The 26,376-nt window shown below is 50.2% G+C and overlaps 1 protein-coding gene across 1 annotated transcript in view; it reads right to left on the reverse strand.

The window, feature by feature from the left end:
• PSD2 (pleckstrin and Sec7 domain containing 2) overlaps nucleotides 1-26,376 on the reverse strand; it is a 144,123-nt gene that overhangs the window by 65,999 nt on the left and 51,748 nt on the right. The window contains exon 3 of the mRNA XM_005280822.5: nucleotides 3,257-3,745. Coding sequence (XP_005280879.1) covers nucleotides 3,257-3,745 — 489 coding nt within the window. The remainder of the gene's footprint in view (nucleotides 1-3,256; nucleotides 3,746-26,376) is intronic.

Consider the following 26,376-nt stretch of genomic DNA (forward strand, 5'->3'; position numbering starts at 1 on the left):
CAAGAGATCTGCTTTGACCGGACACAACTCGCTCAGCGCATCAGTCTGAAACTAGCTTGCTAATCTCTGCTGCTTTTCAAATGCCATTCACTGGCTCGGCTGTCCTGGTGAATCTGCTTGCACAGATCAGCCCTTGTTCTGGAAGCAACTTCTTTTTAACTGCATCTGAAGTTGGGACTTAGGAAAGTGAAGGGCTGATAGTGCTGAGCTGGCCCCAGCAATGGGGCTATAAACTGTAATGACTCCACCTCTCCCTCTTGGGCACCAGGGCAGCAGAAGACAATGGACTAAGGGCAAGGCCAGGGTGCTCAAGTGGGTAATGGGCACCTCAAACCATATTAGAGAGACTTGCTCACCCCCATACATTTCAATACTGATCTGAAACTCTTGTCCTGCTTCCTTCGCCTCTCCCAGCTCTGCCAGTCTCTAGACTCCCTCTCCAGTCCCGGCCCCATAAAGGTTGGTCAATGCACCGTGATCGTGCCCAGCAGGATTGTTTGGGGCTGAATCATGCCCAGTATTTGGCAGGTTTGTAATGCACACAGATGGGGGCTGGGAGGACACCTTCAGACTCCTTTTCACTCGTGACCCAAATAAGAGTCAGTATTATTCCATTCTCGCTCTAAGTCCAGCCTCATTGGCCACTAGGGTGTGCTGCAGAGTCAGGCTATCTGTAGCGGGGGTAGTAGGGTGGGGTTAAGTTCAGTAGGGGGGAGAATGTTTTAGCCTTTTAGTTGGCATTACATGTGCCAACTTACAATGTGATCTAAGTACTAATTGTGTATGTACCTGCAGTTGAAGACAGAGGTTGTATAAGCCACGCAAATAAATGGGTGTTGAGTGGATAGATGGCTGATCCCATGGCCCGTAGCCCTTTGCAATAATAAAATCACCCCCAAAATCCATAATAGGAACACAATTGGCAGACAAAGAGGAAAGCTGGCAAAGCAGGTGTCAAACAAGCCGAACAAATACCCCTTAGTAAATGAGTCCATACAAGAGGAGGCAAGTGCAGAAAGTCCTGATCCAGGCTGTGCTCAGCCCTTGGCAGGACTGAGCGCCCAAAGCAGCCATATTTAGGAAGCACAAATGGAAGAAGAGCTGAACCCAAGCATAAAAGTTTGACCCATGGAAAAATCATGGAGCACGTCTTCAAGGAATCAATTTTGAAGCACTTAGAGGAGAGGAAAGTGATCAGGAACAGTCAGCATGGATTCACCAAGGGCAAGTCATGCCTGACTAACCTAATTACCTTCTATGAGGAGATAACTGTCTCTGTGGATGAGGGGAAAGCAGTGGATGTGTTATTCCTTGACTTTAGCAAAGCTTTTGATACGGTCTCCCACAGTATTCTTGCCAGCAAGTTAAAGAATATGGGCTGGATGAATGGACTATAAGGTAGATAGAAAGCTGGCTAGATTGTCGGGCTCAACGGGTAGTGATCAACAGCTCCATGTCTAGTTGGCAGCCGGTTTCAAGCGGAGTGCCCCAAGGGTCGGTCCTGGGGCCAGTTTTGTTCAATATCTTCATTAATGATCTGGAGGATGGCGTGGACTGCACTCTCAGCAAGTTTGCAGATGACACTAAACTGGGAGGAGTGGTAGATATGCTGGACGGTAGGGATAGGATACAGAGGGACCTAGACAAATTAGAGGATTGGGCCAAAAGAAACCTGATGAGGTTCAACAAGGACAAGTGCAGAGTCCTGCACTTAGGATGGAAGAATCCCATTCACTGTTACAGACTAGGGACCGAGTGGCTAGGCAGCAGTTCTGCAGAAAAGGACCTAGAGGTTACAGTGGACGAGAAGCTGGATATGAGTTAACAGTGTGCCCTTGTTGCCAAGAAGGCTAACGGCATTTTGGGCTGTATAAGTAAGGGCATTGCCAGCAGATCGAGGGACGTGATCACTCCCCTCTATTCGACGTTGGTGAGGCCTCACCTGGAGTACTGTGTCCAGTTTTGGGCCCCACACTACAAGAAGGATGTGGAAAAACTGGAAAGAGTCCAGCGGAGGGCAACAAAAATGATTAGGGGGCTGGAGCACATGACTTATGAGGAGAGGCTGAGGGAACTGGGATTGTTTAGTCTGCAGAAGAGAAGAATGAGGGGGGATTTGATAGGTGCTTTCAACTACCTGAAAGGGGGTTCCAAAGAGGATGGATCTAGACTGTTCTCAGTGGTAGCAGATGACAGAACAAGGAGTAATGGTCTCAAGTTGCAGTGGGGGAGGTTTAGGTTGGATATTAGGAAAAACTTTTTCACTAGGAGGATGGTGAAGCACTGGAATGCGTTACCTAGAGAGGTGGTGGAATCTCCTTCTTTAGAGGTTTTTAAGGTCAGGTTTGACAAAGCCCTGGCTGGGATGATTTAGTTGGGATTAGGTCCTGCTTTGAGCAGGGGGTTGGACTAGATGACCTCCTGAGGTCCCTTCCAACCCTGATATTCTATGATTCTATTATAAGGCACTGATGAAACACAGCAGTTCAGATGGGGCGGGGGTGACAGGTTTACTTGAGTAAGGACTGACTCAATACGGAGTGAAGACATCGTGATTTGGCTGAAGGGCCAAATCCTGCCCAATGGTACGTGTGCACAGTCACACTGATTTCAATACGAGCTGCAGGCCTATACTGGAGGCTCCCATTCTGCAGCTGCTCTGCAGGCCGGATTCCCACTGGAGACAATGGACGTCCGGCAGCTGAATAGGCACATTTTACACTCTGTCTCCAAAGGTGAAAGGTCAGAAGTGCACCGAACCATGTGCCAGGGTGTGATTCCTCCACCCTGCCCCCTGGTGAATGGAAGAATAATGTAGCTCCCTACACTTGCAGGACTTAGTTTCCTACGTCGGCCGCGTTACACAGCATCAGCATCTATAATTCAGACTGACCCCATTTCCTTGTGTTATGGCTATTTCTCTTGTAAGTGACTTTCCCCTTTGGATTGCAGCATCCTTCATGCTCGCCAAGGGCTCTGTGGTCATATGGAAAATAGTCTGTATATGCCTAGCCTTATCCTGGGCTGGGGTCCTACTATAAAAGAGATAATGAGGACAGGTGTCACCTCCTGATGAATACTGATTGTTCATTGTGGCATGTACACAGGGAAGCACAAAGGAGAATGCTGGCATACTAATAATAATCTGTAGTGTCCAGGAGCTCCAGTTAGGTCTATGGGCCCCCACTGTGCTAGGCACTGTACAAACACAGAACGAAATGACACTCCCGGCCTCAGAACTCACAGTCTGCCTTACCTGATGGAGTTAATAAGCTTCAAGGCATCTTCCTCAGCTCCATCGACGTGGAATCCATTAGGGATATTTTTCAAGGATAACCGGCTGAGCACATTTTCCGACCTGCTGCTGGTAATTGAGTGCCTCAGAGGGCTCCCCAAATCCTCCTCCGCTGGCTTCGCGGCTGCCTGCTCTTGCTTCTCCGCCGCCATGTGTTGCAGGGCTCCTTTCTGCTGGGCAACCAGTTTCTGTTCTAAAAGTTCAGGGCTTTCCTTGACCCTTTGCTGAATCAGCGGAGTGAGCGGAGCCTCAAAACTGACACAGCTGTCTGTCTCATCTGTGAGGGAGAGCACGTCCAGGGAGTCCAGGCTGCTGTAGTACGTGCCCTTCATAAGGTCGGACTCCACAATTTTTTCAAAGGTAGAGCTGAATCCATCCCTGATGTCTTTCAATTGCAACTCTTCCTTGTCATCCTCCGTGCAACTTTGCTTGGCTTCTCCAGCTGCAAACCTGGAACACAAGGGCAGACGTGTGAAATACCTGGGTTACTCTTGCAGGTTCAAGGTGTACATGATTAGAAGAAGAAGAAGGATGGCACAGTGGCTTGAGGACTAGCCTAGGAGTCAGGTGCAGCTCCCTGCTCTGTCCCAGACTCCCTGTGTGACTGCAGGCAGGTCTGAGGGCACAGAAGGAGTGAGGCACCTAAGTCCCTGTTCTGGGACCACCACGATGCACAAATCTCCCTCTGCAGGTACCTAAACTCCCTCAATTCCTGCATTTTTGCAGTAGACGTTCCCTTGTTGGCTGTGTTTCTGCTGCTGGGCACATGCATTCCTGACTCTCTCTAGGTGCCTGGGCGCCTGCCTTCACCTCAACCCCAGAGCAATTCACTAACCGGGGAAGACAGGCACTCAGCCCACTTAAGGCGCACGCAGGGCCCTAACCGGTAAGTGTCTTCAGTGGCCACCACCAGATCAGGCCCCTCAGGCAAGTTCACACAAAAAAGCAAGGGTGGGGAAGAGGGAGGCAGAAGGACCTCCCTCCTAGCTTTTAGCCCAGGGTTAGGGTACTCACCTGGGATGTGGGAGATCCCAAGTTCAAATCCTCCCTGCAAAAGGATCTGCCACTTCTGTGGTGAGTACACTAACCACTGGGCTATAGGATATTCTGAGATGGGGCTTCCTCCATCTCTCCTGCTGAAGCCATTGCACTGCGGACAAATACCTGAAGAGTCATTGGAGCAGGGGGCGTGGATCTCTCACCTGCTAGGTGAGTGCTCTACCCACCAGGCTACAGAGCCATTCACATGTTTGTGCACACCATCTGGCCTGAATGACTCTTTGAGAGAGCGAGATTTTGAGCAGATATAGGCTCAGAGCCACTACTCCAGAGCTCCACAATCCAGAACGTTGGGAATGCTGGGTCCAGCTGCACAGCTGACCCCAATCTTTATAACGGGCCAAGCCAAACCCACAGATCCGAACCAGGGAAGTTTGCATCTGAATTTGTGACAGGTCCCAACTCCATAATGGACTGAAGCTAACTTGCACCCCTGGCTCCCGGGACTCTGGTGAAGCTCAGATTTAAACTTCCCTACTGACTCTATCTCCATAACAGTACACTCTCAAAATCCACAAACCGCAGCTCTGAAGAGCACCGAACTCTAGCTCTAGATCAGAATGCTGTGGGTCAGACCTATCTCTGCCTTCACGTGATCATGGTCTCATTTTCAAGCCAACTTGGGCTGGTTTATGCCTTTGTCTGAAAATCATGACAGACACTAATAGTGTCAGGGAAACCGAGCAATTCTGACTAAGTTTGGCTTTGAATCTTTGGGTTCATTCAAGTACAAAACTCAACACAAAACCCAAGAGGTGCAGTGGAACTCAAATGGGTAAAGTGCTCTGTGTTGGAAGCCCCTGAGCAGGGAAAGTGCCAGTTTTCGCACAGAGTGAGTAGAAATGAAAGTGCTGAAATATTGCTCCTGTAGTATTGCGGACCTGTCTGAAATACCCTGGGAATCTCATGAGATTCCCAGCTCATCTTCCAGCAAAAGCCATTCACACTTACTTGTGCTGGAGTGGGGCTGCCTTTTAGCACCGTGATCCAGGTGGAAAAGCCAGGGGGCGATAAATGCATTTTTCTCTTTCCCTACTGTGTTTCTCGGCACTGTATTATTATCATATCAGATCTGGTTCACATCTTAATGATTGCAGCCCAGCTTTCCAGAGGGAACATGCTTTCCTGAGATGGGAGTACTGTGGGTGCATCGGAGCCAAAGATACTGCTGACTCTGGTGACCCAGAAAACTTGCATGAATGGGTGCAAGTCCAGCTATCGTTATTACATTTCTGGTAACACCCTCAAGGCACTAGACAGACATCTAGGAAGATACAATCCCTGCTCAAGTCCCCTGCTCAGCCAGGGTCCACAGACCAGTCAACCTTTGATAGCATTCCCAATATGGTCAACCCCTGCTAGGAGATGCTAGGAGCATCACACCTGAACCTTGCATGGCCTGTAGGGATTTGGAATGAGTTTCCACAGGGAAAACCAGGTTTGTTTGAACTATCCCCTTTTCAAACCTCAGGCTGGAGACCCAAGAGAATGCGGTTCTGACACAGATTTTGCAAACTCATTATAAGCCAAACCTGAAAGAGAGAATCACAGCACTTGCCAGGAGTCCTGCCTGCCAGCTTTATTCTGGACAATGAACGTATACTGTCTATAAACATCTCCTTGTGCAGAAATAGCCAATATTGCAAGATGGCCCAGCACCCTTGTGGGATAGCTTGGCTGCTGGCTTTGGGAAAGGTATTCCCACATACAGGAGCAAGCAAACCAGAATGTATATAGCACAGACACACATCCCACCCACAGTGGAAAATGCCAGGACATTATTCTACAAGGCTGGGATGGACTCTCACAAGAGCACAGCCCCAAATCCAGACATCAGGGTGAAATGTAGGGATTCAGATCTGAATGCCCCCAACCTCAAGCTTCTCAGGGTTGGCTCTTTGCTCACACCCCTACTGTGCCCATCTCTCTGACCATGCCCAGCCAGCCCTGCACTCTGCTCCTCCCCACATAGTACTGTACTGTTTGCTCCAGGATTAATATTTCCCTTCTTCTCAAGAAGGTGATTTAGCCCCAGTGTATGTTGTCGAGACTTAAATAAATAAGCCGTGATGAATGAGTGCTGCACCCCAGCAGGGAACATGTTAATGAGCTACAGGCGGAGCCGGATAATAGGGAACCTGGGCAAACATTTTTCCATCAGCATCGTACTATTGCCAACTGAGTTAATGAGCAAATAAAGCCCAAAGACAGCAATTTTAGACTGTTTTAAAAATATATATATACCCAGTATGTACCCACCGGGTAGAATCTTTAAATAAACGCACTGCTTTCCAGGTGTCATGGAGAGAGGGCATGACACCTGCATTTCAGGGGGGCTGGAACAATTTGTACAGTGGGGGTGCTGTGAGCCATTGAACCAAACTGTAAACCCTGTGTATGATGGAAACCACTTCAAGCCAGGGATTGCGGCAGCACACTCCTCTCCCCCCCCCCCCCCCCCCCCGCCCTCCGCCAGTACCCCTAGTTCCAGCACCTCTGGCAGGAGATCTGTCACTGCACAAATAGAGCTCTTTGCTTTTCTCTTCTGGTTCCTGGTTCTGCTGAAGGCGAACAGGAGAGGGCAGCATTGGGCAGGAGTTTCTCTATGAGATCCATAGCCTTTCTGCGCTGACTGACCATGTGAACAAAGGGACTTGGTGACCGGGCCCATGGGGTCTCAGAGGAATGCATGCAAGGGCCTATTACAGCAGGACCGTGTACTGTAAATGTCCTTATTGCCCTTTGAATGGGGAAGGAAAGGGGCGCCAGGTCAGCACAGCACTGGTCAAGTTCAATTCCATTACTCTCCCAACAGCACTGTCAGCTGGCTCTCAATACTGGGGTCTTGTTAATACAGTGCCATTGTTTAGTGGTGTTAATTTAGCTGCAGAGAACAGCCCATACTCAGTAAATAGCTACTTTTACCTTCATCATCCACCCCTTACCACGAATCCGCAGATTTCCAGCCTTGTAGTCACACTGGTGAGGACTTTTCAATGCACGCTTAAAATGGACTGTAGTCATTTCAGCATCCCAGGAAATGCTGCGACGCTGGTAGGCAGCTGGTGTCCATACTATGAGGCCATACCACTCATCCCTGCTTGAAAGTTGCGAGGGCACTGCACCGCCCTGAGACTGATGTTTTGCCACTAACACACTACTATCAACCTGGGACTGATTATGCCCCGGTGCGTCACACAACTGCCCATGAGCAAACACTGTGAACTCGGATCCAACCCTCATCAAGTGTTTCATCCTGAGGCCTGTTTATGGACAAAGCGCCATTCCAACACCAAATCTGACTGGCTGCAGCATGATTGGGTTTTGAAATCTTATGCTGTGGCCATGCAGGAAGCAGTGAAGGCTTCTTTGCCTCTGCCTCTGTGATGGGCCTGACAGGGGACGTGTTCTGGATCATCTGGTTAATCGGAACTGTTTGCACCAAATGACAAAACCAAGAACTTTTCATTGGCAGGGGCTTAAGTGGCTCCTGGGGGGGCCACACGCAGAGTCCTCTCTGCTTGTGTTCAAGCCCCAGAGGTTTGCAGGAGTTCTGGTAGTGCTGTAGGATGTGCCATTTGCTGCCAGTGCTTTAGGTCAATGTCCCTATGACTTCAGCAGAGCTATGTCACCTAGAGTGTCAGTTTCCCAAAAGGAATCAATGGTTAGACTCCTGCTTCAAAAGCCATCACATACCATGAGTAAGGCTAAGATTTTGTCATGGTTATTTTTAGTGAAAGTCACGGACAGGTCATGGGCAAGAAACAAAAACTCACGGAAGCTGTGACCTGTCTGTGACTTTTGCTGCTGCAGCTCTATAGTTTCCCCTGCCACCGTGGTGGCTTGGTGGCTGGGAGCTGTGGGATTCTCCCTCTGCCTGTGGCAGCTGGAAGCTACAGGGGGTGCCCCCCTCTGCCCATGGCGGCTGGGAGCTACAGGGTGACCATATTTCCCAAAAATGAAAACAGGACACCCCGAGCCGCTCACCTGAGCCTCCCCCCCCCCGCACTCCCCCCTCGCCCCCCCCAACAGCGAGGCTGTCACTGGAACGGAGTCCCCTGTCTCCCTGTCGCCTGTTGCAGGAACCCTGCCGGGACCCTGCTGGCTGCCAGCTCCAGTCCCTCAGCCCCTGGGGCTGAAGCACAAAATGTCACGGAGGTCTCCAGACATCTTGGATTCCGTGACTTCCGTGACAAACATAGCCTTAGCCATAAACTATTTCTCCAGCTATCACCCCATCTGGAATCTCCCATCTTTGTGGGAGGTTATGGAGAACGTTGTGGCTAAACAACCAGCAATCCTGAGACTCTTTGGGGCTCTTCAGACCTAGTATGCCACTGAGGCTGAGCTGGTGGGTGTGTTGATGGTCTCACCCCTGGGGATGGATGAAGTTTGGAGGTCCACATACATTCTTTCAGATCTATTACTATCACCTGTCTTTCATGCCATTGACCGCAAGGTGATTTTGATACATCTCCTAGCAGGAGTTGACCATGTGGAGGATGCTATCAAAGGTTGACTGGTCTATGGACCTTGACTGAGCAGGAGCTTTTTTGGACTGGTTCTATCCCTTTTTTCTGAAAGCATCCAAAGGGTGGTCCTGGGCATTTGTTCATGGGCCCCAAGGGCACTCTCCTGAGGGGTGCCTAGGAATTCACTTTGTCACCCCTCCTGATGGGGCCTTTACACCGGTTAATGAGAACACATGAGGGGGCAGCTCTCAACTTTATATCTCCTTCTCTTCTAACCCAGCTGGTATGTGATGGAAGGTTTCAGCTGGTGTCGAACTGAGTCTGGGGCTCAGGTGAGCGTGAGCTGCCTGAGACTCGATGGAGACTAGGTTGGGATAAAGCTTGTAGGATGGGAAGGAAATGGAGGAGATGGCAGCAATTATGCCATCGCCCTTTACCTGGCAGTCTTGCTGGATGGTGGCTGTGATTGTCTCATGTGTATCTTATCAGCCATGCTTGCTATGGAGATTACATACCTTCTTTCAGATGTGGACCTTACTACAGTTCTCCCGGCCTATGTCACCTAGTGGCAGGATGGCCGTAATGTGCTCCCCACCCAGCCGCATCATCAAAGTGATTGGAAAACCCAGCTAGCGCAGAATGCGGCATCCACTTAGGAAGCAACGCACCTCCCTGGGAGCACATCAGGCCTGTGCCCTGTGAGCGGCACTGCTGACACCAGGACTTCTAGGGGAAGGGAAAGGGGTTGGTTTTGGCCTTTCGCTACCAGCATGGTTTGAGTTCCAGTGACTTGAAAGGTGCCTCACTCTCTATGTGGCACCCTGGCAGGCTAGGTCAGCTCAATGCTTGAGGGAAGAGACTGGCAGCAGGGTGTGATCAGTCTAATTGCCCTGACGCTGGAGCTCACTTCCTCCGTGGTCCCACAGCCTGTGGCCAGCCTGCAAACCCACCTGTTTCCCCAGGCTTCTCATTTGGGGGGGAAGGAAGGTAGGTTGGGAAGGGGACTTGGGAGGTGGGTTATGTGTGTGCTGGGAGCTCAGGGTGGGGATGGCAGAGGTGGTCTCCTGGCCTACTGACCTGCTCTGTTAGTGATCATGGATAAAGCTCCCAGGGCACTGGATGGGCCTTTTATAAATACATGAACTGAGAAAGCAGAGAGCCCCAGACTGCACTGACAGCATATTAGTGCTGTGTTTGCAGCAAGATTTGGCAGAGGAAAAGCCGGTGTGAAGGGTGGGTGCCACCATGTCCCATTGCAGGAAAGGGATACATAGGGCCATGCAAAATGTTTGCAAACAGCCCATTCCCCATTCAAATTCAGGGCCAGGGCAGGTTCGTCTGTGTTCAGAGACACCAGCCCAAGTTCCCAGACAGCTTGTGCAAGAACGCCCAAGCATCCAGCAATACAAAGCAGCATCCCCCTTCCAGTGCTTCCCTCCCCCCGATCACGGAAGCCTCCCACCTGCTGCTGGAAGTCTTTGGCAGGGGCCTGAGCGACCTCCTGCTCTACCCAGGGGTTAGGTAGGCCCTTTAGCACCTTTCCTGGGGCCTCAGGTGGTTCTCTGCCTCCTGCTGGCATGACTGCTGCCTCCTGAACTCCCAGTGTCTTCTGGGGCAGGTGGATGCATCCATACCCCTGGCTGCTTCAACAAAGGGGGACCATTCCCAGCGCCAGCCAGTCCCCTACTGAGTGCAGGGCCCAGGTGCCTCAGAATCCCTGAGGCGATCGCTAAGGAATCCTGGAGTTCCCTAGCAACTGCATGCTGACTGGATGCCCCATAATCCCTAGCTCGTGGCTGCCTAGCTACCACATGGGGGTGATGGTGTGTCACTATCCTTGCCGTCTGAAGAGCCCTGCCAAGCAGTGGGAGGGAGCACTTCCCAACTGCCAGGATGGTGTCTGGGGATCAGCCTGACCCCAAGCAGATCTTGTAAGGACTAGGGAGGCAGGAGCTACTCCAGGCAGACCCCCAAGAGTTTGCTCCGGGTATGGTTAAGCAATCTCCCAGCCTCCTGGCCAACCTGCAGGAGTTGAGGGGGGTGACCAGCTTCAGCTGGAGAGGGAGAGAGGCCCCCTGCAGACAGCAGAGGTGAGATGGGAAGGTGTGTTGGGATTGTAGCTACTGGAGATATAGAAGGCCTGCTAGGTCACCTAGGTCCATGCCCTCACAGATTCAGCCAGGGCTCAGGCTATTTTGGGCACACGTGTTCAGTTCATTCGTTGGGGGACTGGACTGGCTGATACCTAGGCCAGATACTGCATGGCTATGGCATGGTTCTCCTTGCCTATCCTGAATCTCTGGAGCAGTGGTTCTCAACCCACGGCCCAATCAGCACACAGCTGTGGCCCATGTGACATCCTCAGTGCCACACAGGAAGTATATATATCGTGTGGGTGAGGCCCACATAACACAGAGAGCTGTGCAGATACAAAATTTGTATCCACATCCAATCTGTGATCCGCATAAATGGTCTGTGGATATCTGCAGATTTGTAGGGCTCTAATCTGGACCTCCATCAAAAGTGGGAGCCTCTTGTATGGCTGCTAGAACCAATATAGTACATAAGGGCTTCTTTCCTTCTTTGGTCACCTCTCAGGGTGTGGCTCAATGCCTGCTGGAGTCAGTGGAAGGACTCCTATCAACTTCAGTGGGTGTTGGATCAGGCCCTTAGCGCCCCCCCCCCCTCCCCCAGCACATAGGCTCAACCTCGCTGGCCTCCCACTGACGTCTAAGGAGTATAATTCAGAGCAGAATCCAGGCCACTCATCTTAAATACAAAACAGTGATCACTGGGCATGAACTAGTGGGGTCTGGTATCTTGTATGCCTTTGGCTTCATGCATTGGGGGGGACAGATAGCTCAGTGGTTTGAGCATTGGCCTGCTAAACCCAGGGTTGTGAGTTCAATCCTTGAGGGGGCCATTTAGGGATCTGGGGGGAAAAAAGCTGTCCAGGGATTGGTCCTCTTTTGAGCAGGGGGTTGGACAAGATGACCTTCTGGAGTCCCTTCCAACCCTGTGATATTCTGTAACACCTAGTCTGATCCTGGGTTCACCCCAGGGTGGCTCCATTGATCTCACTGGAGTTCCTCCTGACTTACACACAGAGAATGAGAGGAGAATCAGCTCTGTAATAGCTTTTGTTTAAACACCAGCTTTTGGCTTGTGTGTGGCACCAGCTCCCCGGGCGCCAGGTGCCTGGGAAATACCTGAGGCTGATGGAATCCTGCCTTATGTCTGATGCCAGTGACCACAGCCCCTAAGGAGCCCCTCCCATCTTTCAGTTTCATTTGTGGAAGGTTTTCCTACTCCGAGAATATTTCTCCTCTGTGGCTGGATCACTTCTCTCTCCAGTCTGGCTCTGTAGCTATGCCTGGTCATTGTGGTGTACGCCAATAGGGATTCGTGTGTGGGACCCATTGTCTATTCCAATACTGCATGCCTAAGGGAGCCAGATTGAGGGCTACCTAGTCTGAGGTGTGCTGAAGGAGATGGATAGCTGCAGTCTGCTCCCCCTTCCTCAATCCCACAGAAGCCTGCCCCATGTAAGCACTGTGGGGTCAGGGCTCCATGTGTTGAGGGGGCTGGACGCGGCAGTGGGCTGCTCTAGGTGGAACCATCCTCCCTTAAGCTCATGAAGGGTAAGAGGACATGGACAAAGGCAGCTGATGCTGGCTGCCCCTCTGCTCAGCGAAACCCACCCTGAGTGGGGCTGGAGCACATAAGCGCAGGACTATAATATGGGAGTGTGGCTCCTGAGAGAGCCATGCTGTCATTGGAGGAGTGGATGGACTGCAGGGGCTATGTGGAGGTACTGGCATCCATGAACAACCTGAAAGCTAGGAACAAACCACCTGCCTGTAGCATGGGAGCTGCCCTCCCCAGTGAAGTGGAGGAAGCTCTGCGAGTTGAAGGCTGGAACGGGCCAGGGCTCAGGTGCAGAGGGGACAAGCAGGGCTGTCTGTCTGGCGCTCCAGCGGAATTCATTCTTATCTGCATGAGTCTGAAGGTTTCCTGACGGCTCTTTAATGCCTGGGAGAATCCAAGCGGAGAAGTCGTCAAGGCCTAAATTGGTGCCTGATTTCATTCCTTCACTATTAAATCGAGGGGGCTGGGCTGGCTCATTGCCAAGGCTGCTGCTTCCTTTCTGGCTCCATGGAAGGGGCTTTTCATACTCACTACTGCTGCAGAATCAGGGCGGGCCTGAGGGGAAAGGTCGGGAGTGGCAGGCAGGGAGCACTCTGAGGGGAACAGGGAGTGGGACACAGCAGGGTCTGACTGGCTGATCCCTGAGCCATGCTCAAGAGCTTCCTCCAGGGCAAAGCCAAGGGGCTCGATGGGCTGAGGGGCTGAGCACCCAGCGCACCCATGGATACTGCTTAGAGTGGTGGGAGCTCAGCACCTCTGACCATCAGGCTGATGGGATTGAGCTCATGCTGTAATACCCATCGGCTTCCCCCCATCCCAGGGGGAGCAGCCACATACCTGCCCTCCTGTCCCACCACAGACAGCACCGTGTTCTGGACAGAGAGGCAAACAGAGTGGGGATGGTGGACAGCCTCTGCTCTTCATTTCTGTCCCTGGATCCTGCCCTGCCTTTGAGCCCAGAGACCCAGGGCAGCCAAGTGATTGCACGCCGAGATGCGCCTCAGTGAGAACGACAGCGTGGGGCCCATGTTCATTGTGTCGCAGGGTCGCCTGGTACAGTTCCAGAGAAAGCATTTGTTTCTAGCGGCTGGCCCTTGCCCCCCTTGCTAGGCTCTTCTCTGCTCATGCCCCACACCAATAAGACCGTCTCTGGCTGCAGAGGGAATTCTGCCCACAGTTATGTTGCCTCCTTCAGCTGGGCCAAGGTTTGCAGAACTGTGTTCCTCCCAACCTTTTCTTCCCCTGCTTGTGGCTCCCAAAGATGGGCCCTGGCCTAGTTCATTATGACAGTTGGACTCCTTGAGCTTGTTTAAAGGTGGCTGCTGCCTGGCTTGAATCACCTCTGTCCTTCCCCAATGGCTACCAAGGGCCTCATGGGGCCTTGTAGGCAGCCTGGGATCACCACTGCACACTGAAGCACTGGTCATTACCCCTTGCCCCAATCACATCCCCTGCACCAGCTGCAGGGAGGGGAAGCTGTAGAGCCAGGGTGCCAGTTTCATGCCATGGGAAGGTCCCCCTACATTAGGGTGATCCTCCACTTCTGGCGATGCCGGATTTAGGGCCATTCTGCACTAGCAGTGCAGTGCAAAGCTGCTGCAGTACAAGGGCCTGCTAATTTTTTTGCATCGCCTGGCAGCTATCTGCATCTGTGATCAGGAGCAGGATGTTGGAGAACCACCCTGCCAAGGGTATGCTGCTGGTTAGAGAAGACACTGTGAAGAGGATGGTGGCTTGGAAGTCTGATAGAATTGCATCCCCAATTGTCTATGGGCTCAGCTGTCCACAGCATGGGAAGCTCAGAGAGATACAGGGAAAATACCCTCTCCCTTGCATTGGCATTGATCAGAGATGGAGAATCGGTCATGAAATAATTGTCTCAAATTAAGGGAGATATCACAGGGTATGTGCACCTCGTCAAGGGGTGTCCAGCCATATATGGTCAGCAGGGAGCTTAAGCCCCAAGGTTTCTCTGACAGTCTAACCCACAAAACGGGAGAGTGTGACCTAGCAATCAGAGTCCTTTGGGTTACCCTTGCTCCCAGGGCAGTAGTCAGAATCCTTTAGGGCTGTCCTTGCTCTCAGGGCAGCATGGCCTAGCAGTTAGGGCAGATTGGGCCACCACCCAGGGACTCAGGCCCTCAAGCAGGGCAGAGCAGCAAACACACAGTTTGGTGTGCTCAATAGTTTAGCATTCTGACTCTGATGAACGGTAGACAACTGCAATCTCTAGTCCTAAAATGGGGGAGCTGCCACCCCAGTGGGGGCTGGCAGCAGGGGATAGGGGGACCTGGGCCTACCTAGCCTAGGGCCCTAACAGTGGCGGAGTGTTCTGCCACTGGGTCAGCGGGGATCCACCCAAAACACGCCAACAGATTCCTCTGTCCTAAGACTGGACTAGTGTCTATATCCCCTGGACCACTTCCTACCCAATCTCCTAGTACAGCAGTCCATGGGGTCGTCTGCTGATGAGGTCTGCGGCAATTCAGTCCCCTCCCAGGTCTCTGCTGTCCGTCCAATGTCTGCCTGGGGTTCGGCATGCCTGGCCTCTGTGAATTGAGGCTCCCAGAGCTCCGTGGAGGGAGTTCACAATATGCGTCCTGCCTCCTCGGTAGTCTGGCCCAACTAAACTCAGCTGCTTCCCTTTATATCCTGTCTCCAGGCTGAGCATGCCCAGTGGGGACAGAGGGACCTGGCTTCCTTAGCCTTCAATTCACAGTTAACCCCAGTGGTGCCAGTGTGGGGCAGATGTGCCCCATCACAGGAAAAAAAAATGTACCACAGGCTAAACTCCAGGATGCACTTTGCAAGAGAAGTCACTTAAGGTACGGCTGCACGTCTCAACACCTGCATCTACTGACTTGGGCTGTCACTACTGGGCTAGAAATAGCAGTGTAGATCAGGGATCAGCAACCTTTGGCACGCAGCCCACCAGGGTAAGCACCCTGGCGGGCGGGGCTGGTTTATTTACCTGCTGCGTCCGCAGGTACGGCCGATTGCGGCCCCCATTGGCCGCGATTCACCGCTCCAGGCCAATGTGGGCTGTGGGAAGTGGTGGCCAGCAAATCCCTCAGCCCACGCTGCTTCCCGCAGCCCCCATTGGCCTGGAGCGGCGAACTGCAGCCAGTGGGAGCCGTGATCGGCCAAACCTGCGCACGGGGCAGGTAAACAAACTGGCCCGGCCCACCAGGGTGCTTACCCTGGTGGGCCCGTGCCAAAGGTTGCCGATCCCTGGTGTAGACATTCAAGCTTGGACTGGAGCTTGGGCGCTGAGACCCACCCTCCTTGCCAGGTTTCAGAGCCTGGGCTTCACCTGAGCCCAGACAGCTACACTACTGTTTTTAGCTCCGTAGTGCGAGCCCTGCGAGCGTAAGTCAGTTGACCCAGGCTCTGAGGCTCGCTTCAGCATGTTTTTTTTGCAGTGTAGACATACCCATAGACAATGGACTGGCCTGTCATGGAAAGGCATAGGAACGCTACCACTAGGTGTATGCGCAGTGACCCTAAACAGAGAGCTACTATGGATTCTGCAGAACAATGACTCCTCTCCTGCAGTGATGCAGGGGGCCAAGCTATTATCCTCCCACCGTGGTATCTCTGAATCTTGCTGCTCGTTCTAAAGGCCAGCAGCCTTTCATGATGCGTATAGAAACTGCTCACTGATGGTACCGTTGGCTAAGCATCATGTAGACACGCTTGCTCATTAGGATCACAGTTTGTGGATGTTTTCCCGAGGAATGGCAGAATGGAACACTGAAGCAGAAGGAGCGTTTCCCTGTGAAAAACAGCCACAAACTGCGACTCAGGTGATACAACCCATCTGATGGAGTGAACGGCTTCCATGGCTAAAGGTTCAGCTGTTTGTGAAGCTTGATTACCAAAGTGCATGCTGCAGAGAGTTGGTGGGAACTTTCTGATGAAACATTTTTGTCAGAAGATGTTGATCCATCACAATGAAAACCGTTTGCAGGAAAGGGTTGTCTTCTTCGGTGAATTTCTCCCGTCAAAAAATTTTTGGACATTTTTCTTCAAAATTAACGAAAAAGTCCCATTTTGATGTTTTTGAAACAAAATATTCCATTTTTTCCATTTGAAAATATTTTTGTTGTGATATTTAAGCTGATTTTGTAAATCGTTTTACTATAAAGTAAAAAGGTCAACATCTACCAAAATTTCCAAAGAAAATATTTCAATTGACGTGAACAGATTGTTTTTTATTGTCAGTTTGTGAAAAATTTTGAACTTTCAACTTTTCCTCCCAATTTGTGTGTGAAAAAAATTCAAAAAAATCTCAAACATTTTCCTGAGACAGGAAAAGAATTTCCCACCCAGCTCTAAAGTTTGAAGCAGCGCTTAGGAAGCATCTGTTCGTAGTGCTGAATTGCCGGGGGGATGAATGTGTCTATGTGCTAGTCTGAAAAGGTACCTCTAGGAATAACTGTGAGCAGGAAAGGTTGGGCAGCTCACATGAACCTCCTGAGGCTGAGTCACTACTCCACTACCCCAGCTTTAGGTCAGTATAATTCTATTTGCATGCCAAGAAATGACCAGCTGTGTAATTCACGCCCTCTCCCCCCCAGCCCACTAGTAGCCAGATTACAACCCTGCTTCCCTGAGCCAGCTCACAGCTGGGCTTTTCGCATCTTCAGGAGGTAGCTCCATGATTACCAGCTAGTCTGCTGCTCCCTTAAATACCTATTTCTTAAAGAGGTCATGTCAAGCAATAGGATTGGCTGGCATCGAACTCCTTAAAAGGGCTAGACTGCCCAGTTACTGATTTGTTTTTCCAATGATTTTATTTTTTCCTGCTTGATTTTGACATTAGAAATTCAGATCTCATTCGCCCTGGAAGACTACGATGCCTGAAGAACCAATTACATCCCAAGAGTGATACGAGCGAATGCTGAGGACCAGAGAGGGGAAAGTGTTTTCAGCCATTCTTTGGGTGAGACCCTCACCCCCATTCTGGCGCCTTTAGGCTGAACAAAAGGGCTGGGGCAGTGTAACTGGGATCTATGAGACCAAGTGGCAGCCCTGGTACAGGCGCTGTGGTAGAGAACCATAAGCCCTCTTCCTGAGAACCCCCTGCCTAGAGGGTATGTCAAAGGACACAGCACCCAACACTGCAGAGATTCTGAGTAGCGCTGCAACCCATAGGGCAACCTGCGGGGAGGCTGTCATAACTTGAAGAGGCTGCTAGAGCTGTCTAAGTTCCACCAGGGCCTCCAAAGCCCCCAGAACAGCCCAGGAGTGGGAGACCATGAAGTTGACTTAATGGTGCCTTTGCACCCTCTCCCCAGGTTGTGAGTTCTGGACTGCACTCCCCTGAGCAGCTCACTACAGCATTCCCTCCCTTGGAGTTGTTTGGCCCCCAATTTAACATCAATGACTAATTAATGTTGTGCAGAATGGATGTCTTCGTTAAAGATCCAACACCTTCACCTTTCCCATGAAGGAGGGAGAGGCCACAATAAATATCCCAAAGCCCTCTGAGACGTCCTGCTGCAAAACCAGGGATGACCAGATTTGCTATACCCACAAGTTCTACAGTGAACAGGGTCACATACACTCTTAAAAAAACTCCTCCCAGGCCTCTTTCTCCATTTTAAAACAGCAAAAATAAGGACACAAACCCAATGTTTTGAAAACCCTTTGCAGGTCATCTTTCTTTTAATTTTTCAAGGAAAGAGGGGCAAATGTTTTTACTCTCTTCCCCTTTACTTCCATTCAGGGGCGGCTTTATGTTTTTTGCTGCCCCAAGCACGGCAGTCAGGCGGCCTTCGGCGGCACACCTGCGCGCAGTCCGCTGGTCACGCAGCTTCGGCGGCGTTTCTGCAGGTGATCTGCCAGTCACGCACCTTCTGCGTACCCGCCGCTGAATTGCCGCCGAAGCCGTGGGACTGCTGGATCTTCCGCAGGTATGCCGCCAAAGGCGGCCTGACTGCCACCCTCACAGCGATCGGCATGCCGCCCCAGGCACGCGCTTGCTGTGCTGGTGCCTGAAGCTGCCCCTGCTTCCATTTTACCCTGCTTAACATAAACCAGCATGCCTCATTTTAAATATCAAAGGGTTTGGCTGCAAAGAAAGCCAAAGGCTGTTGTTTCACCCTAGCCTTCTCTGTCATTCCCTCTTACTTCCCCTCTTCTGCCTCCGTTCTCTCATCCCTCCACCCCTTCTTTCCCTCTGTCCATGGGATGCATTCCCGTCCCACTCTCCTAAGTGCTTCATCTGAAGAAAACGAATCAGGGCCCTAACCCAGCTTCCAACCAGTTTCCTGGTTTAAACCTTCCAGGCAAAGCTGCCCAGCTGCCCCAAAACCTTCAAACAGGCTGGGAATGGAGGCGGTGGTGCTCCAAAGGGAAACCAAGGCTGATTCTAAGAGAAAACATGGGTCAAAACAAGGCTACAATGGGAGAGGTGTTAGGTCAGCAGATTCAGCTTCCTAAGCAGGGGAGGATCAAAAGGAGGAGGGAGAGCATGGTCTTGGGGCAGCAGGGGGCAGGAAAGAGAGGGTGGCCCTTTCAGCAGCCGTTTTGTGGCCCAACAGCCACATGATTTCCAGCGCTGACACCCTCTCTGAATTCAGTTTCTATTGACAAAACCCAACACTGGGCTCCTGCTAGAAAGGGTGAGTTTGAAAGTGGCCACGTGGCTCCCAACTAATGCTGGAAGAAGAGGGGGGGCTTCCTGGAGGCTGGGAGGAAGGGGTTGATGACTTCACTTTAAATACCTGAGACAAGGCACCCGGCAGTAGTAAGCCACTCCCTGGTGGCCCTGCTTGGGTGGCTGATGCAATCTGCAATTCAATGCAATAGGTCTGAGGCGCAGACCCTGGCCAAGGCTTCGGTACTATTCTACACAGCTGTGGAGTCCTAAGAGAAGAAGTGCTGGAACACGGCACTAGGGGCCTGCATGGGAGGCATACGGGGAGCTGGGGCAGTGGCACCACAAGGCCTGCAAAAGTGGGGGGACCTATTGTGACTGTGGTGACTGGGTTTCCTGTAGTGGCCTTTGAAAAGCATCTGCCATGTTGAGCTGTGAGCTTCTGCTCACTGGGTCCTTGGAGCAAGAGTGAAATTCCGCAATGGCAGCAGTTACCTGAGTCGGGGGGCAGGAAACCCGTGGTTATGGCAGGTGCCCAGCTTGGGACCCCTTACCAGTGCCAGAGGGTGGGTGGGTGCTCAGCAATTTCAGAATATCGGGCAGGTTTGAGGTGTCTTGGAAGATCTCAGCTGGACGCGGGGTGAACACACATCCTGCTGCAGCTGATTGCTCTACTGGGCTCAGACTGCAAAGCTGCATTTTTCACCACAGCTCTTTTCACTATTGCACGGCCACTGCCTTCTTCAGTGTAGCAAATTCAAAGAGGTGACGCTGTGCGGTGACACACTGAGGGGCCCCGCCCTCTAACTGACCCTTTATCGTTCTCAGTGAGCATGGGGACTGATTCCCTGCACAGCATTACTGGGCAGGCAGGTGGATGGCCAATGCTTTGTAGGGCTTCATTATTATCACTAGAATTGCCCTAACACCCTAAGGATCCCAGCCAGGGATCAGAGCTTCAAAGCACTGGGCATTGCACATACCAACGTCTCAATGCCACTCCCTGCCCCAGAGAGCTCACAGTGTAATAAGATACAGACAAGAGGTGACCGATGACTAACAGACAGGTAGGTGGGAGTGGTTCTAGCGGAGACAGATGTGTGTGATCAGTGATATGAGCTTCCAGCCTACCCAATGCCAGTGATTCGTTAGGCATCCCGGCAGATGTAGGTTTTACGAAGGGATTCAAACACAGACCCAGTGACGGCTTTCTGGGCTCTTATGGGGAGTTCTTCTCATGCACAAGGGGCAGCACAGGAGGAAGTGTGACAGTGCTTATGGGGGAAGCAGACAAGCAGATGATCGAAGCTGGCATCGTTGGGAGGCAGAAGGCGGAGCTGGCATTGTGATAAACAGTTAGACTGGATAGGTAAGGAAGGACTCTCTGGTGTGAGGCCCGAAAGGTGAGGACAGGAAATATGTGCCTGATGCGCTGGAGAAGGGGAGCCAGTGAAGGACAGCAAGCAAGGACAAACCTGGCATTGCCAACCCCAAGCATTCAAATATCATAAGGCCACTCCAAAGTCATGAGATTTAATAAATAACTCTTGGGTTCTTTTAAGTGATCCTCTAGCTTTTGAGTTGTCAGGGCTCACATTTTCAAGCTTGTCTGCACACCCTCAAGGGCTCGAAACTTTAATTTTTAAACAAAGCTGAGATTCTCACCTGACTCCGGGTGCTCGGGCTTTAAGAAAAACACCAACAATATCACCATATTTGTGAGTTTCGCTGAATTTCACTCTTGTCAAACTACTTTGTGTCACCCCTCACTCTGCCCTCCAGGGCGAGTTCCATCACACGGAAATGAGTTCCTGACCAGAGTGATCCCTTCCTTCCTGCAAAATAGGAGGAACCTCGGAGAGGCCATCCACCTGATCTCATATCTGTAATCACCACCAGCAACGGAGATTCCACAGCCTGCCTTGGCAGCCTCTTCCTTTGCTAAATTGTTTGCAACAATTACCATCATAGTTAACTTAAATTTCCCCTCCTGCAGCTGAAACCCATTTGTTACTCTGTGTTCTGTTTGTACTAACAAGAAGCTCTGGGCCTTTGCCTCCTTACCACACCCTCCCAAAAAGTCAGCACACTTGTGTGGGGGTGAGAGAGAATTTTAGTTCTCAGGACAGATAGTCCCGTTGGCTGTGCTGGAGCTCTCGGTCTACAAAGCAGTGCCAGCTTCCCCCGTACTGTCTTCTTTTATCCATTCACTCCTCTTAGCCTATCCATGTCTACCTTCCAGACCTTTTACCTTTGTTGTTGACAGCCTTTGAGCTCCCCGTAGAGAGAACCCATGTGAATGGTAAGAGATGGTGCAATCAGAAATTGCACTGTTGGCTCCCAAGATCCATACCGCTAAGGCTGAGTGACACAAAGAACAGGCCGTGACTATCTTTTGTACGAAGGGGAAGCCACCCTGAACGTAAATGTCTGCAACACAAGTGTAGAGAAGGAAGGCGGGCAACAACTCCTGGGGAGGCAGCCTGCAACCAGTCAAGACCAGCGCCCAAGAGGGAAACAAAGTGAGGTGACACCTTTCATCAGAGATGAAGCGAGACAATCATAGTCAAGGTCAAAAGATTTTCATCCCTCACCAACAGGAAAGAATTTTAAAGAGATTAGAAATAGACTCTCTAACACTCAGGCCCATAGACACGTCCTGGACCTGACTCAGCCAACACTCAGCTTTGGGCTTGTCCACATGGCGCAACAGTGCGCATCAGTAGGGTGTGAATTCTAATGTGCACCAACTTGTCGCACACTAACTGGCCTGCATAGACACTGTTGGCGCACACTAAAAGTTCCTGAGTCCCATTCCAAACATTACCTTGTTAGCATGCACTTTTCGTGTGCACCAGCAGGGTCTACCTAGTGGGTGAATCATTGGTGTGCATTAGAATTCACATCCCACTACTGTGCACTACTGCGTCGTGTAAACAAGCCCTGAGATTTCAGATAAGGTCAGACCCTGAATCTGATTGAACTTGATCTTGTGTGTTGGAGTGGCCTGCCCACAGAGAAAAGTTCGGTACTGAAATATTAAATAGCATGGAAGGAGTTTGCTTTATACATAAGCTAGGATCCATATATTTACTTGCATTACACTCATAAGTCTTTGTAACTGTATTGGAGTAATGATATCTCAAATTGCCTAGGCTCTTTTCCAATCATTCTTTCCATCATTAATGCTCATGGCAACACATGCAGAGCAATGGTTATTTATGCAACTGAACTGAGCTGGATTTTTATGCATAAAATTGTTTACATTTCATTTCTTGCTGGTTAATTAGTCATAATAACTTAGAACCGCATTTGCTGTATTGGCAGTACTGAGTCTTGTGTCTGGAAAGAACACGAGTGAAATTAGGCCTTTAATGTTCTGCACTGAAGGCAGCAGCCTCCTGAAGAGTTGTGTTAAGGTTTTATTGAATGGATTTGGAGCACTGTCTGGCCATTCATCTTCTGTGGAAGAAATGCATTGGCAGAGGCCAACATTTTCAAACTTAGGGGCCACGATAGCTGTCTAAGGGTCTGAGGCACCCCTTTGAAAAAAGTTTGCTGAATTTTCTTTTAAAGATCCCCCTGCTGTTTTGAAGTCCTAATTAAATGAAAATATTTCCATGAACAGACAATTTATAAGAAAAATGATTTGATCTCAGTGGTAAAGGAAACTCACGTACAGGTTCCCTAAAGGACCAAATCCTGCATTGCCTACTGGAGGTGTGCTGGGAGGAGGGAAGCAGAGAGCTACTGTCAGTGTGCTATATAGCTGAGCCGCCATGCCTGTGCACAGGGGGAGGCAGTGTGATCTAGTGGATAAAACACTGGTCTGGGAGTCAGGAGGAGACCTGGGCTGTATGGCCATGTTGTATAGACTCATAGACTTTAAGGTCAGAAGGGACCATTATGATCATCTAGTCTGACCTCCCGCATGATGCAGGCCACAAAAGCTGCCCCACCCGCTTTCCCTTGACTCAGCTGTTGAAGTCCCCAAATCCTGTGATTTAAAGACTTCAAGTCGCAGAGAATCCTCCAGCTAGCGACCCCCGCCCCATGCTGCGGAGGAAGGCGAAAAACCTCCAGGGCCTCTGCCAATCTACCCTGGAGGAAAATTCCTTCCTGACCCCAAATATGGCAATCAGTAGAACATGCAGGCAAGATTCTCTAGCCAGACCCTCATTGACCATTGATACTATTTACCAGCAATGGCACGCTGTTGATTAATTGACTAAAATCACGTTATCCCATCAAACCATTCCCTCCATAAACTTATCTAGCTTAATCTTAAAGCCAGAGAGGTCTTTCGCCCCCAGTGTTTCCCTCGGAAGGCTGTTCCAAAATTTCACCCCTCTGATGGTTAGAAACCTTCGTCTAATTTCAAGCCTAAACCTCCCCACGGCCAGTTTATATCCATTCGTTCTCGTATCCACATTAGTACTGAGCTGAAATAATTCCTCTCCCTCCCTGGTATTTATCCCTCTGATATATTTAAAGAGAGCAATCATATCCCCCCTCAGCCTTCTTTTGGTTAGGGTAAACAAACCAAGCTCCTCGAGTCTCCTTTCCTTGTATGATCTTGGGTGAGTCATTTTGCCTCTCTCTGACTCACAGGTTTCCTCACCCACCCTGTGTCTAGCTTCATTATTTTGACTGTAAGCTCTTTGAGGCAGGCACTGTCTTTCACTATGTGAGTGTTTCAGGACAAACCCCTGTCAGGCACCCTCCTGCAGACAATTTCAGCAATACAGGCACAGCCCACCTCAGTTTCCCCTTCATCTGCACATGCAAAGGACTAGCATCTCTCAAACCCTTTATGCAGCAACACTGGCACAGTCTACAGATCCGTCATAGGGAAATCAGTTCTTCCCCAAACCCCAAAGTTACAATGCAGCAGCTCTTCAATCTCATTCAAAAGTCACCATTTCCAGTTCCCCCACCAGAAGGGTGACCAGACGACAACTGTGAAAAATTGGGACAAGGAGTGCGGGGGTAATAGGCACCTATGTAAGACAAAGCCCCAAATATTGGGACTGTTCCTATAAAAATCTGGTCACCCTACCCACCAGAGAGCCATTAACCCCTCTGCCCCAGGGCCCCACTCTCCAGGCCATCCACCCAAGACTCCTAGGCCCACTCCTCTCCCTCGAGTCTTCTCCTGTGGCCCCAACTCAGATCTCCTGTGAGAAGGTTCCCTGCAGTGTCTCACTCCCCCAGGCCTCCTCCTCTGTTAGTCCTACCTCTGCTCCTGGGATCTAACCCCCCCAGCCCCCGAGCCAATCCCTAGCTCTGGGGCCAGTTTACACGGCCCATACTGGCTCTTCCCCTCATTCCTAGGGGCCACTGCACAAACCTTCCCATAATTCATAGATTCATAGATTATAGGACTGGAAGGGACCTCGAGAGGTCATCGAGTCCAGTCCCCTGCCCGCATGGCAGGACCAAATACTGTCTAGACCATCCCTGATAGACATTTATCTAACCTACTCTTAAATATCTCCAGAGACGGAGATTCCACAACCTCCCTAGGCAATTTGTTCCAGTGTTTAACCACCCTGACAGTTAGGAACTTTTTCCTAATGTCCAACCTAGACCTCCCTTGCTGCAGTTTAAACCCATTGTTTCTGGTTCTATCCTTAGAGGCTAAGGTGAACAAGTTCTCTCCCTCCTTCTTATGACACCCTTTTAGATACCTGAAAACTGCTATCATGTCCCCTCTCAGTCTTCTCTTTTCCAAACTAAACAAACCCAGTTCTTTCAGCCTTCCTTCATAGGTCATGTTCTCAAGACCTTTAATCATTCTTGTTGCTCTTCTTTGGACCCTTTCCAATTTCTCCACATCTTTTTTAAAATGCGGCGCCCAGAACTGGACACAATACTCCAGCTGAGGCCTAACCAGAGCAGAGTAGAGCGGAAGAATGACTTCTCGTGTCTTGCTCACAACACACCTGTTAATGCATCCCAGAATCATGTTTGCTTTTTTTGCAACAGCATCACACTGTTGACTCATATTTAGCTTGTGGTCCACTATAACCCCTAGATCCCTTTCCTGCCGTACTCCTTCCTAGACAGTCTTTTCCCATTCTGTATGTGTGAAATTGATTTTTCCTTCCTAAGTGGAGCACTTTGCATTTGTCTTTGTTAAACTTCATCCTGTTTAACTCAGACCATTTCTCCAATTTGTCCAGATCATTTTGAATTATGACCCTGTCCTCCAAAGTAGTTGCAATCCCTCCCAGTTTGGTATCATCCGCAAACTTAATAAGCGTACTTTCTATGCCAATATCTAAGTCGTTGATGAAGATATTGAACAGAGCCGGTCCCAAAACAGACCCCTGCGGTACCCCACTCGTTACGCCTTTCCAGCAGGATTGGGAACCATTAATAACAACTCTCTGAGTACGGTTATCCAGCCAGTTATGCACCCACCTTATAGTAGCCCCATCTAATTTGTATTTGCCTAGTTTATCGATAAGAATATCATGTGAGACCGTATCAAATGCCTTACTAAAGTCTAGGTATACCACATCCACCGCTTCACCCTTATCCACAAGGCTCGTTATCCTATCAAAGAAAGCTATCAGATTGGTTTGACATGATTTGTTCTTCACAAATCCATGCTGGCTGTTCCCTATCACCTTACCACCTTCCAAGTGTTTGCAGATGATTTCCTTAATTACTTGCTCCATTATCTTCCCTGGCACAGAAGTTAAACTAACTGGTCTGTAGTTACCTGGGTTGTTTTTATTTCCCTTTTTATAGATGGGCACTATATTTGCCCTTTTCCAGTCTTCTGGAATCTCTCCTGTCTCCCATGACTTTCCAAAGATAATAGCTAGAGGCTAGATACCTCCTCTATTAGCTCCTTGAGTATTCTCGGATGCATTTCATCAGGCCCGGGTGACTTGCAGGCATCTAACTTTTCTAAGTGATTTTTAACTTGTTCTTTTTTTATTTTATCCGCTAAACCTACCCCCTTCCCATTAGTATTCACTATGTTAGGCATTCCTTCAGACTTCTCGGTGAAGACCGAAACAAAGAAGTCATTAAGCATCTCTGCCATTTCCAAGTTTCCTGTTACTGTTTCTCCCTCTTCACTAAGCAGTGGGCCTACCCTGTCTTTGGTCTTCCTCTTGCTTCTAATGTATTGATAAAAAGTCTTCTTGTTTCCTTTTATTCCCGTAGCTAGTTTGAGCTCATTTTGTGCCTTTGCCTTTCTAATCTTGCCCCTGCATTCCTGTGTTGTTTGCCTATATTCATCCTTTGTAATCTGTCCTAGTTTCCATTTTTTATATGACTCC

This window comes from Chrysemys picta, chromosome 8, assembly GCF_011386835.1.
Source record: "Chrysemys picta bellii isolate R12L10 chromosome 8, ASM1138683v2, whole genome shotgun sequence".
In the NCBI taxonomy this organism is placed as follows: Eukaryota; Metazoa; Chordata; order Testudines; family Emydidae; genus Chrysemys; species Chrysemys picta.